This window comes from Notamacropus eugenii, chromosome 2 (assembly GCF_028372415.1).
Source record: "Notamacropus eugenii isolate mMacEug1 chromosome 2, mMacEug1.pri_v2, whole genome shotgun sequence".
Classification (NCBI taxonomy): Eukaryota; Metazoa; Chordata; class Mammalia; order Diprotodontia; family Macropodidae; genus Notamacropus; species Notamacropus eugenii.
In genome coordinates, this window is record NC_092873.1 from 387,708,783 (window position 1) to 387,722,271 (window position 13,489).

Below are 13,489 nucleotides of genomic sequence, written 5' to 3' on the forward strand. Positions count from 1 at the left end.
TTTAGGGAATTATTCTCTCCAGTTAATTTTTGAACTTCCTTTTCCATTTCTTCAATTTTCTTTTTCAGATTGATGTTCTCATCAGTGAATTCTTTTTTTATAGTTTTAAAATCATTGGCCAGTTTTTCTTTTATATCCTTCTTCAGACGTTCCAGGTAATCTAGTTGTGCTTGCGAGAAATTCATAGTCCCATCTGAGGTTTCAGATGGAAGTACAGTCTCAGCTCTGACCTCTTTGGTGTTTGTGTTTTGGTCCTTATCCCCATAGAAAGATTCTATGGTTTTTTCACTTTTTGTCTGCTTTTTCCGATTCATGATGTTGGCTGAGTGTTGTAGCTTTTGGTTCTTTCAGTCAGAAGATACAGATCTTTTAAGTTGAGTTGATGTTTGTCTAGGCTAAAAGCAGGCTTTTTTTTGTTGTTGTTGTTGTTGTTTCCCAGATCAACCCTGGGGTTAGCTTGATAGGTGTGTGGGAGGTGTGGTCTGGTCTCAGGATATCTCCTCAGCTGGCCTGAGGCAAAGGCAAGGTCCGGGGTTGGTGATTGCAGCTTCCCTATTGTCTTCCCTTTCCCCTGGAGGGCTGGGGCACGCCTAGAGGCTAATGCGTGTTCCCGCCCCTCCTGGGGCTCGTCTCCCGGGCTGAGGCTTGCTTGGGTCTCAGAGCGAATTTTCTCTGCCCTGGGTCGTCTGTCCCTCCAGATAGCCTCCACCACGGTGGGAAGAATCCCCCTTTGCCACCCCTCCAGCCTCTGGTGTTATGAGACCACCCGCCCCCTTCTGCTGTTCCCACTGATCCAGGATCAATCTGGGGAAGAATTTTATGGTTCCCTCACGGTCATGGGGGGAAGGGGAGAGCACTTACTGATCACTCCGGCATCCCAGCTCCTGGATGTTCAAGTAGTGACCCACCCATGAATTTGTTTTTTAAATAATGTAGCAACTGTATTTCAATATAATTGGCTTTCTTTGCAATCCTACATGGTCTAATTTATTCATTTAAAAACATTATTCTGAGAAGAGGTCCATAAATTCCACCAGACTGTCAAAGGGATCTAGGACACTAAAAAGGTTAAGAATCACTGCCTTAAAATCAATCTTTTAATTTCTGAATATTTTACCCCAATAGCACTCCCTGAAAATAGTGGCTATTACTTTTGTTACTAATATTAAATGATCAGTGTTTAAAAATAACAATTGTTATCACTTTACTCCCTTGCAGTGGGAAGTAGTAAGATAGGAAAATATGTCTCAGCTTTAGTAAACAATACAAAATTGTAAAGTAAGGTATCTTAGGTCTAGATTGTTTGAACATGAAAATGGACCATCCAGTCATATAATTCTGATTTGTTTGAAGCTTTGGACGGTGATCTGTTTCAAAGAGGAGGGGCCAGATTTGAGGCATTGAGCATAATGTATACTTTTCAAACTAAGAGGACTGATAAGGATATAGAGATAATGAAGCCCATAGAACAGGTTCAATCCACTTATGGACTAGTCCAGTGTCACATGGTGAAAAACCCAGGGGCAAAAATTTATTCCTTGGCCATAGCTTTGACCTCTAATTCCAGCTGGTTATCTTATAAATGGGCACTGCTGCCCCAAGAGGGAAACAGAAGACAGAATGTATATAGAATGAAAAAAAAAATCTTAGCTCTGTCAGCTAAAAAATTTCTCCAAACTGTGAATGAACAAGGTATTATCCAATCATCAAGCTCCCAAGCAGCTCTGAGAAATTAGAAGCTGAGTAGATGTTAAGCTTTAAGCTTCTTCTCTCAATGTTTCCATGTTTTACTCCTACCTTTGGAAAAATCTTGCTTATGACTGTCAATAAAGAATGCTCAATGATCTTAACTACTGCACAGGCTGCTCGTAAGACAGGAATTTGTAAAACTGAAAAAGTACACCAATAGGAAAGCACTTTCCTTTCTTCAGATGGGTCACTTTCACCTAGTGGTCAAACTCAAGCACCACTGATAAATAAAAATCAGATGCTTGAAGCAAGAAGTCATTAGACTTGCCATTCCTAAATCTTATGGCTTTCACCTAAATTCTAACACCCGAAGGAACTGTTGACCAATCAAGGCACCCTATATGATGAAAAAGGGACAATTTTCCAAAACAGAAAAGGGGTAATCCAAAGAGAATTGCTGTCATAATTGAGAGTGAGATTTTAATATGCAACCAGTTAAGCTTTTCATGTAGTTACCTGATTTGAAACCAGTTTTGGGTGCTATATACATACATAGACCAGACATAGGAAGCCAAGAGGGGATCATTTTTTTTTCTTAAGTTAAAATACATTGAGTTCAATAATAACTAAAAATACATACACAATTATACTTTGTTGGCAAAACAAAGTTCCATGAGACTTTGAAAGAGATCAGGCTGTTTAGAAAAATAAGTTAATAATAAACAATCTACCTTCTCGCCGATCATTTCTAAGAACCCGCACTTTCTCAATCTTCCCCAAGAGAGCACCATCCTCAGCTGAAAAGCAAAAAAAAAAAAAAAATACATGAGATTCTGAAACTGAGCTTTATAAAGATGTGTTTTATTGCAAGTATAATCAGCTCCTGATTACCTAAGGGCTGGTGAGCAGTCTGTACATCATACAGTCAGTCACATCTCCAACCTACTGCCCTCCCGTTTGACTGTTTTACTATTCATTTTAACAGAAAGGGGGAAAAAATTAGTCATAGTACTTACGATCATTACTGTAGTCATCTACCAATATGATTTCTTTTATAAGATGGGGGGGACTTTTCTTAAGCACACTGAAGAGGGAAAAAAAATATTACAAGGTCTTCCATGGGTATGAAATTTATTGGTTCTGAATTGACCCTTCCATCCCCAATCCCAACCAACAACTACCAGTCAAACAATTCCTTCTGAAGGCATCATGTAGGACAATGGGTTGAAGTGCCTCACCTGACCACAGTTCTCAGCAAAGCTGATCTGGCTTCATTGTGGAAAGTGATTACTACACTGGTGGCTGGCAAGTCTACCCTCCACTGCTTTCGCTGACACCTGAAAATAAAGAGAGGCAACAATCATCAGTAAATCGTAAGATATTAATAATCTCATAAAGGGAGGAACATGTTCATCCAGCTGAGAAGAGCCTGCTACTGGATTTCACATCTATAAACGTCTTTATAAAACTTTTCAAAGGCAGAAGAGGAAAACAAAAGTGTGTTGATAAAGCGGGACTTCTTTCTGTTTTGAGGCATTTCTCCAATAAAAACATCATATGTGGTATTTGGTTCTAAAAGAAGATACCAGACACACCACTGATCACAATTTCTTTTCTGGCAAATGAAGGAGTAGATTTCCCTTTACTCTCATCAGGCCATGACCAGATTCCTACGCATATAGGCTAAATCTAGGGGGGGAAAAGTGAAGGCAAATGAGAAATAGACATTTGACATTCTAATCATTATTGCTAGAAGCAAGGGAGTTCCTTTCAACACAGATCTCCAAACAGAAGTTAGTCTAAGGAACAAGACTACCAGGTAAGAATGCAGAACTCTGCTGGGGCCAGATAATTTAGAAACCAGGTCTCAGCGAACATAGAAATATCTGTTTTATCATTAATATCTTCACCCATAGGATAATAATAGAGTAAGAGAATTTGGGTTTTGTGTGCAATGGCTTGGAGGGACAATAGATTGTTGATATGCTTTTAGTTTTAAAAAAAAGTCCTAAGATTTACCTCCCTTTGTAGACATGCTCTGATGTCCCACTGTGGCATGGATGTGAGCCAGAGTTGTCAAAGTCTATGCCAGAATAGCACAAGCATGCTCTTCCAATCAGCTAAGCTACAAGTACTAGCTGGCAATAGACTGTATTTCTATTGCCCAAGTACCAACTTACTTAAATTCAAAAATGGTCCATCCCCAGAAAGTTAGCTATAAGGTAATTAATTTCTGTCAGTCTCAAAAACTCATAAATATGATCTACGAAGGCAAGGAGAATTTGTGATTTGCATCACAGAAATGAGTAGCTATTCTGATGAAATCAGAGATTTGTTGGAGTACTTGAAATTCATCAACAGAAGATGCCACATAGTAAGGAAAGAGTGAATAGTCTCACCAGCCTCAAGTATAATCTCCTTGAATCATCTAAGTCAATTGTTCTAAGTGGGCTTCATAGACCATAGATAATGCTTAATGGATTTCTTAGGTGCAAAGAAAAGCTCTAACAACGTCTGAGTGAGGGTCCCAGTCAGACTAAGGAAAAAAGGATAGAGAAGTGGAGGAAGGGAATTGCTTTTAATGATAAGTCTTTTACAGGACATAAACATGCAGACTACATTTGGAATGCACAGGGAGACTCAATGGTGGCAATGCTACCACTCTTCACTCCCAACATGGAAAGCGGAGCATACAGATGAATCCCACATGAGCAGAAGAGGTAAATGATCCCAGGAATCTTTTACTCTAGTGAATTAATTTTCCAGCAGAGTCACTTGAAAACCACTGATTAATATGAGAATAGGGGGGCAGCCTGTTGCAGGATGCCAACAGTTATTCACCTTTCTTATAGTTTGCCATCATTCAGTGTAAGTACTTTTGCCAGTATTTACAAGGGGTCTGTAGCAACTCGAAGTACTGAGGAAAAAAAATCTCCCATAGGAACGAAAATTTACAAAGGATCCTCTTCTCTGTTTTTAATTATATGCAGTTCCCTACCTTCCCATCCCAACCCCAAATGTCTGGCCCATAATTTGAAGACACTACGATATCTACAATTTAAATAAATGGGAGTTGGTGGAGGACAAAAGGATGGTAAAAGGGATAAGAATTACCTTTTGAAATCAGACAGGACCAAGAAATATTTAATCAACAAAGGATAAAAGCTGTCATTCTAAACAGGTGCTTGCACAATATCCAGCAAATGTCTATGCATGGGTGCATTGTAAAGGAAAATGTATAGCAGACCCCAGCTAATGTGCACTAATGACTGGGAGATCTCCTTCAGATGAGCAAATTGTGCAAATTAGCAAGAGAAGCAGTACAATTAAAAAGCAATAATGCCAGGATCATGGAATGGGCTTCTTCTGTTTATTTAGCTATGTGGGTAGCTTGGTTTTAATTAATCTTGAGAAGGCAGCATAATGTACCAACAGTCACTCTTGGTTAAATAAAAGGGAAAAAAGGAATCTGGGTTGAATACTGTACCACATTATAGCTTCTGGTCACTAAATATTTACTAGAAAGCAAATGTACAGGCTAGCTTTCTTGGTGAGAATCAGCATACTAGTAGATTAAGCAAAAATCTGCGAGGTTCAACTGTAAACCAATTAACAAAAGAAAAGTCATCTAAAAGGAGCCAATCTATGATATTAATAGGATAAGAACTTCATATTATGAGGGGGCTGGAATATCCAGAGCAATTAGGCCACACTTAGCACAGTGGGAAGTGGTAAGATGAGTGGGCCTGAAACAGAATGATTTACAAAATGTGGGCTCAGACATCTGCATTGGAATTAAAACAAAGAGAGGAGTATTTCTCATGCCAACAGCATACAAAGTTGACCCAATCAACCTCATGTTCTTTCATTCTCATTCTCTCCCTGCAGGGATCACAGCTTCAATGAGTAACTGAAAATCAGGAGGCACTAACTCTTGCTGCATTGTTCAGAAGACATGGAGCTTGCATTATTTCTGTGTGTGTGTGTGCGTGTGTGTATACATCCATATGTTTGTTCTCTCTCTCTCTCTCTCTCTCTCTCTCTCTCTCTCTCTCTCTGTGTCTCCATCACAGATGGATAGCCCAAGTCTGCTTTGGCTATTCATAAATTATTACAATACCCAGCAGAAAGATTCTTAAGTGTGTTGGACAGATCCTTTAGGGAGGATTTGTGGTCCCCACAGACAAGAGACAAAGAGGAGCAGCTATTTGCCCCAGCGTAGGGAGTACTTATTTTGATGAAATCATGCATCTAAAGCATCTACACCATAGGTTTAGTGTTGGAAGGTACCTTACATATCATCTGATCCTCATTTTACAGTAGAGGAACTAGGGTCTAGAGAGATTAAATGAGTTGCTCAGGTCACCTAGCAGTTTGCAGGGACAGGATTTGAACCCCTGCCCTCTGTCTCCAAATGCAGGACTCTTCCACTCTATTATGCTGCTGCAAAGTATTAAATCACATGTATGCATGCATACAAGCGCACACACATATCTATCTTCTCTTGGATATCTGCCACTTGGGTATGCAATTGTGAGCCCAGTTTTGCTAGTACTGCCAGATGTAAATTATAATGGTCATTTCATTTAAATGGGAGAGAGAAAAGGACAGGAAAGAAGGCCATTCATGTCATAACAATTAAGTTAAGTAGATATTAACTTTTAAAAATCATTTTGGCTAATAGAGCACACACGCACATATACATACATACACACGCACATATGCAGTAAGCTTTAATTTCCAGCCAAAAATGTCATTGGCTGTGGAAAACTTCTTTATGATGATAAAAAGAGGCTGAAGAATGAGCACATTTATCAGTTAAACAGAGGTATCCCTGACAACCAGTCTTCATCATTCTGTAGCTAGGAAAAGAATGGCTAATAGGAGGGGCAACAATGAATCCTGGTATGCTGGGGATGGAAGCTCAATTCCATGTGGACAGTCTCGGGCGGTAAAGGTGGGAACTTCTAAATCTTAGAGTTCTCACGAGGCCCCCCAGGAAACGACTGGGAATCGAGGTGAACCGAGCTATCTCATGTATTTCCGCCTCTTCCCATGAGAAACGTGATGGGAGAGAGCTCTCCCCGCCCTCAAGAATGTCCCGGATTGGGGCACACCTGTTGTTACTTAACAGGCTCGGTATTGACGTGTAAACTACGCGATGGGAGAGCTTAAGTAGGGTCAGGAAAGCCTGAAAGTTCTCTTGGGCGGAGGGGCCACGTGTGAGGACAGAAGGCTCCGCTTTTCCTCTCTCCCCTCCCCCTCTCTCCCCACTTACACTTCTACTTCCAATCTCTTATTGTAAGATCTTTGCCTCCTTGGGAGATTCCTCGCTCCCTCCTAAGGAAGAATCCCCCTGCACTTGTAACTGAGACCCTGAAATAAAGCTCAACCCTTGTTCGACTCTGCAACGTCCTTTCTCTCATACGAGCATCCGGTTTGGCCAGCCGAAGACCTCCGATAGAGGTAAGGTAAGACTCGGGTAGCCCTCAGGCCTCTAGGCCTGGCACTGGTAATCTGACAGAAGCCAGAGTCTAGCTCATATCCACTTTTGTACCTGAGCCTTCTCTAATGGTAACTGTTGGTTATTAGAAGTCAGCAAAGAGCAAAAGCCTATAATCAGTTCTGCTCTCTGGTGCCAAAGGAAGAAGAATGACTGGCCTAATTCAGTGTTTAGGGACTGCTTATCGATGATATCTGAGTGAGATCTAACAGAGCTGTACCTAGGAACTGTGGTGCCCAGGGAAAACTCTGCTTAGAAGAGAGCAAAGAAGTGGCAGGCATGGCAAGAGACATTAGCTATGGGATACAAGGCCCTATGGAGGAGATCTTGGGATGGTGGGAACAGGGACACTTGTGAAGTGTAGGACGGGTAGACCAGAAGGAAATCCTCCCACCCCCTTGCACCAGAGCTTGAGCTCTGGGGCAAATCCCTAATATCTCCATTCTGGTTTTGATCAAAAGAGTGGAGTGCTCAGAGTCCTGATAAAACCTAGTTTTTTATATATATATATGTATGTATATATGTATGTATGTATGTAGTATTTTATAAGTTACTAACCAATATCAATTATGCCATGTTTATTTTTAACACTTCATTCCCACAAATAACTTACATGAAAAGAGAATTTATAATTATGGAATTTGGGTAACTTCACATTTGAGTGATTCAATACAATTTAATAAATATTCCTGAAGGGCATACTACAGACAAGACATTGGGCTAAGAATTAGGTATACAAAGTCTGCTATCGAGGAATTTTTAAACGATGGGGGAGGGGGGTAGAGGTGGTGGAATAGAGAAGAGACATCCGCATAAATAACCAGGAAAAAAGAAAGTGTTAGAAGAACTTAAAAGAGGGAGCCATGATTTTCATTAGGACCTAGGGTGGGGAAGGTTTCATGGAAAAGGGACTACTTGAGTTAGTCCTTGAGAGGAGTGGCACTTCAATAAGTGCAGATGGACTGGGCTGAGTGTTCCAGAAATCAGAGATAGTGTCTCAAGGACACAGCTGAGGAGGCAGTTAGGCTGGAATACAGAATGTGTGAAGAGCTGTAATGTGAGATGTCTGGAAATTTAGGCCAGGCCCAGACTGTGAAGGCTTCGGAATTCCAGGATCAGGAGAACATCCTTTATTTGATAGCCAATGGCAAACCACTTAAGGTCTTGGAGAGGATAAACGACATGACTCTACATCAGCACAGTGCCTGGCACAGAGTAGGCATTCAATGCATTTTTATTTGAATTTAATATAAGCAGAATAGTGTTAAAATCATTATACAAAGAGCAACATGAAGGATGGACTGAGTAAGAAACAGGAATACCAGTTAGAAGGCTATTACAACAATTAAGGATTCTTAACCTGGGGTTCATTCACCTGGTTTTAAAAAATATTTTTATAACAATATTTCAATATAATTGGATTCTTTTGTAATTCCATGTATTTTATTTTATGCATTTAAAAAACCCTACCACTACTGTGAGAAGAAGTCCATAGGCTTCACAGCACTGGCAAAGGGGTCTGGTACAAAGAACCTTTGGTCTAAGTGAAAAGGGAGGAAGGTCTACACTGGGGTAGTTGCAATGAAAATGGAAATGGATGAATTTCAAGAGATGCTACTGGGTTGCACCCAATAGGATTTGACAAGTGATTCGATACATGGAGTGATGATAAAAGAAATCAAGAGTGACTGATCAATAACGTGAACCTGGGTGACTGAGGTGATGAAAGTGGTATCAGAGAAATAGGAGTTAGGGTGTAGGAGGTTTTGACGGGAAAGAAGACAAGTCTAACTCTGGTTTGCTCAGCTTGAAATGCTGCCAAGATACCCAAACAGAATGAGAGAGGCAGGGACAGTTAAAGATTTGGGAGATGTCTGCATGGAAATGGTAACCAATGTCATAGGAATAGAGGACTCAGTCCCCGAACCACTTTTTCTTGGTCCTCACCCTCCACTAGAGCCTTCTTCCTCAAAGTTATTATTATCATTCTAATTTTTGTAGATATAAACTGTCCCAGTTAGAATGGACGTACCTTGAGTGCTGAGACTATTTCCCTTTTGTTTTTGTATTCCCAGCACCTAGAGTGGTGCCAGGCACATAGTAAATGCTTAATAAATGCCTACTGAGCGAATAATTTATAGAAGAGATATTCAAGGGAGGTAGCAAAGAGAAGAGAGCTAAGAACAGAAACCTGAGAGCAACCTATGCTTGGAAAATGAAAGGAGGAAGAGGAACGGACAGATCAGACAGAGAAGGGTCAGTCAGAGAAAGAACTAAGAGAATGCAGTGTCATAGAAACAAAGGAAGGAGCTGATCCATAGGCCTAGTCCACAATGCTGGTTCACCTGACGGCCACTTCCTTTTCCCCCTTATAAATCACGCTCAATCTAATGATGGTATAAAACATGGCTTTGAGAGGTCCACAGTGTCAGATGCAGTAAAGAAGTCAAGGAGAAGGCTAAAAGGGGGCTATTGAATTCGGCAATAAAGATATTACGAATGACCTTCAGAGAGTTGTGTCAGTAGTAGTAGAGGCAGGAGACAGATTTCAAGGGGTTCAGGAGTGACGGGGTAGTAAAGAAGTAGAGGTTAAGATTTATCAACAGTCTCCTAAACACCTTCGCCATAATTCCTCAAAGACCCTCTAGAAATCTTGCCTCCTTGACAAACTTTCCCAACAAGTAAGATGCTAGAACTGTCCTTTCAAAATTTATGCACATCACAGAGCCTAAAACATGACACAGATGAATGCTGATCAAATTTCCTCTCTCTCTTTTGCTACCTTTCCCTTCTTCCTTCTTCTGTTCCCCACACCTCCCTCCCCAATCATTTTGTCTGTCAGTCACTTCTTTGATTTGGGGACTGATTAGTCAGCTGCTTCATCCAGGCTCATGCCCTTTGGCTCTCCTTAGCTCTCTGCTTACGTTTCACTGCTCCAGCATACTTCCATCGAAGGATAGAAAAGAAATGAAAGAAGGAGAAATTCTTCATTATTCAGTTTCACTGCTTGTTAGTAGTGATGGGAAATGGTTTGGAGTAAAGGCTGACAGCAAATGACTAAAATGAGATCTGTGGATTTCCATCATCTAAGCCCTGCCTTCTTCCCAATTACCAATGATAATTGAGAGATGGCTCTGTATCTGAAGTGGCCTTGATTTGTTGTTGTGGGGTGTGAGTGATTGAGTGAGTGAGTGAGAGTGTGTGTGAGTGTGTGTGTGTGTGTGTGTGTGTGTGTGTGTGTGTATCCATGTGCATGAGTGTTTTGGGTGGAGAATGGGAAGGAGAACACAGGAAAGAGAGGAAGTAAGTAGATAAGCATAAATAGCACTCATTATTGGCCGAGAAGAGCAACGTGGTTCACGCACAAACTTGCTTCAGTCAAAGTAGGCATGGCCCAGGCTTGCTGGAGGTGATTCTGTCCAGCCACATTACTGCTGCCACTGTGGTACCACCAATCATGCAACTCACCTCTCAACTTTTTCTGTATCATCACTGCAGTGGCAGCAGGAAAAGTTAAGAACTCTTCAGTGAAAGGAGACAAAAATACCAGTTTAAAGGAATAACCTGAGAGATGGTCTAAGATTCTTAACCTTTTCATGTCCTGAACCCTGTGAGCAGTCTGGACCCCATTTTAGAATGATGTTTTTAAATGCATAAAATACAAAAAAGGTTACAAAGGCAATCAATTCTGTTGAAATAAAATTATCAAAATATTAAAAGGAGAAATTAGCAGGCCCCGCTATATCCACAGACCCCTTTGGGACAGTTCATGGACTCTCAGTTAAGAATCCTTGGTGTAAGAGAAAAGGTTTTCTCCTTTCTACTATCTCCTTTCTCCCCTTCCCCAGTTGCCAGACAATGCTAAGGCACTTAAAAAATGTTCTCCAGGTATGACGAGAACTGGGCTTCTCAGTTTAATTGTCTCTGTAGAGAGTGTCTCACTGAGCTAGAGACTATGTCTATCCAATTTATTCTGCATAATTTGTAGCATGGCATCCCTTGCAGAAGGGTGTCTAGTCAATATGATCCACTGCTAATGATTTTAAATCCTATATGCCACAACATTATTCTTGTGAGTCCTCAAACAGTCCTCCTCATCAATAACCATGACTGGTCACTTAGCAGCCCCAATACACTGAGCATTGTATAAAACCCACATAATCAATATTTATTAAGCACTAACAATGTAAAAAATATAGTACCTGCTACTGGGAGAGGATATGAAAGAAACAGAACGTGAGAGTCCTGTCCTTAAAGAGCTTATAATTCAACTGCACAGGCCAATCAAATAACAAAGTGAAGAACATGGCAACATGAAATGTGTACTCTTTGTTAGAATCTGAATACATAAATCCTGGCCACCCTATGGATCTGATATGCCACTGAAGTTGTCTGAGTCTCAGTTTACTCATATCTAAAATGGAATAAGAATGCTTATACTACCTACCTCAAAATGGTGCTGTGAGGAAAGAATTTAGTAAATGTCTAGTGATGTACATGGGAATATGAGTACTACTACAACCACCACCTGTCCCTAATCACTGGACTCATAATCTAGTCATACTCAGTGTACTTGTATGAAACAGGGCACACTATTGGGCTAAAGAGGGGGTTGGTGATGACAGGAAGGAAAAGCCAATCAACTGACTAATGACCAGGTGTCTGTCAAGAATGCAGAGGGGACAGTGAAATCTCTCAATGCACAGTGTCCTACACCATGAGATCCAGGTCATGGGGCCTGCCAATGATGCAGCAACAAGGGCAAACTTTGGCTTTACTTCTCTTTTGCATTGAGAGCCAGTTTCAGGTTTCCAACAATGATAAGGCACTTAAAAGTGTTGTCCAGTCACCATGTACCCAATAGGCCTTCCTGGAACAAATCAAGATACAAGACCTGAAAGTAACTAGCAGGGGTCAATCTCAGACAGCAAATAAATCAGGTCAGGAAATTAAAAAGGAGAAAGGAAAACAAAAATGAGCTTTAAGCTGGCACAATTTATCTCCCTAATTCCATTTCTCCTTGTTTGTATTGATGATTGGCTGTGAACTGGGGGAAAAAAAAGCACTTTGAAAACACGACCCAGAAATCATGATGCTGTGTCCTTTCTGGGAGTATTTTGGCATTTTAATGGAGATGTCCTAATGAAGGATCCTGTATTTATTTGAAGACAACTTCCCTTAAAAATTTTTTTCCCACAGGTTTTACTTTAAAGGAAGGGACAGTATAGGTTTATTTTTAATGAATATGTTGTTTGGCCAGAGGCAGCCATGCAGAGATGTCAGACACAAGTGTCCCAGCAACATGCCCAGTGCCACCTGATCCAGATTAAAATGTAACTGGGAAATATTTAACAAAATAAATAGAAATACAACAGGACATAGGGAATGTTAATGGGGTCTTCTAAGGTAACATGAGGCAACAGTGTACGGATCAGTGCCCCCATTGCCAGTTTGACATCACTGCTGTAGTGGACACAGAAACCTAGGAGCAGGAAGATTCTGGTCCAGAAGTCCTTACCTCTGAGGTATGCTGGCAGTATGGCCCTGGGCAAGTCACTTAACCTTGCAGTGCCTTAGGCAGTTGCAAACAAGGGGTCAGTTTGTATAGGTAGAGGTAGAGCTTCCTCATCTGGGGAGCTTTCTATACCAATGAAATCACCCATCTTGTCCCTAGCCCTTGCTCTTTTGCTAAGCTTTCCTACAGTACAATATTAAATGCAAGCTATATATGTAAGCCCTTCATGGCCTGGCATATGCCCAGGTGCACATTAAACCCAAAGGGGACCTGGGATGCTTCTGGGGTAGTCACTCTTAGTTCCGTGGCTGTGGAGCTGCAGAGATCCATTCCTAGAGATGTAGCCAGGCAGCCTATCAATTGGTAAATAGTTATTAAGCATCTACTATGTACTAGGAAAAGTCCATGCCCTCAAGGGGAGATAATATGCCAACAAATACACACGAAGCAAGCTATTTACAGGATACGTAGGAAATAATTAACAGAGGGAAGGCAACAGAATTAAGAGGGGCTGGGTAAAAGTTACCAGTCGAAGATGGGATTTTAGTTGGGTCTTAAAGGAAGCCAGGGAAGTCAGTAGTCAGCAGAGGAGAGGGAGGGAGAATGAGGGAAGGCAGAGAGAACGCCTGAAGCTGACAGAGGGAGTGTGTTGTTTATGGAACAGCCAGGAGGCTGGTGTGATGGGATCGAAGAGTCCATGTCTGGGAGTAAGGCGTAGGAAGGTAGGCTCAGGCTAGGTTGTGAAGGGCTTTGAATGCCAAGCTAAGCATCAGTCAGTCAAC

General features: G+C 41.1%; 1 protein-coding gene across 1 annotated transcript in view; it reads right to left on the bottom strand.

Moving 5' to 3' along the window:
* The window catches only part of GALNT2 (polypeptide N-acetylgalactosaminyltransferase 2), a 263,931-nt gene that overhangs the window by 54,925 nt on the left and 195,517 nt on the right, over positions 1–13,489 (bottom strand). Inside the window, exons 4-6 of the mRNA XM_072647466.1 lie at positions 2,928–3,026; positions 2,706–2,773; positions 2,421–2,486 (exon numbers count right to left, since the gene is read on the bottom strand). Of these exons, the coding sequence (XP_072503567.1) occupies positions 2,421–2,486; positions 2,706–2,773; positions 2,928–3,026 (233 nt within the window). The remainder of the gene's footprint in view (positions 1–2,420; positions 2,487–2,705; positions 2,774–2,927; positions 3,027–13,489) is intronic.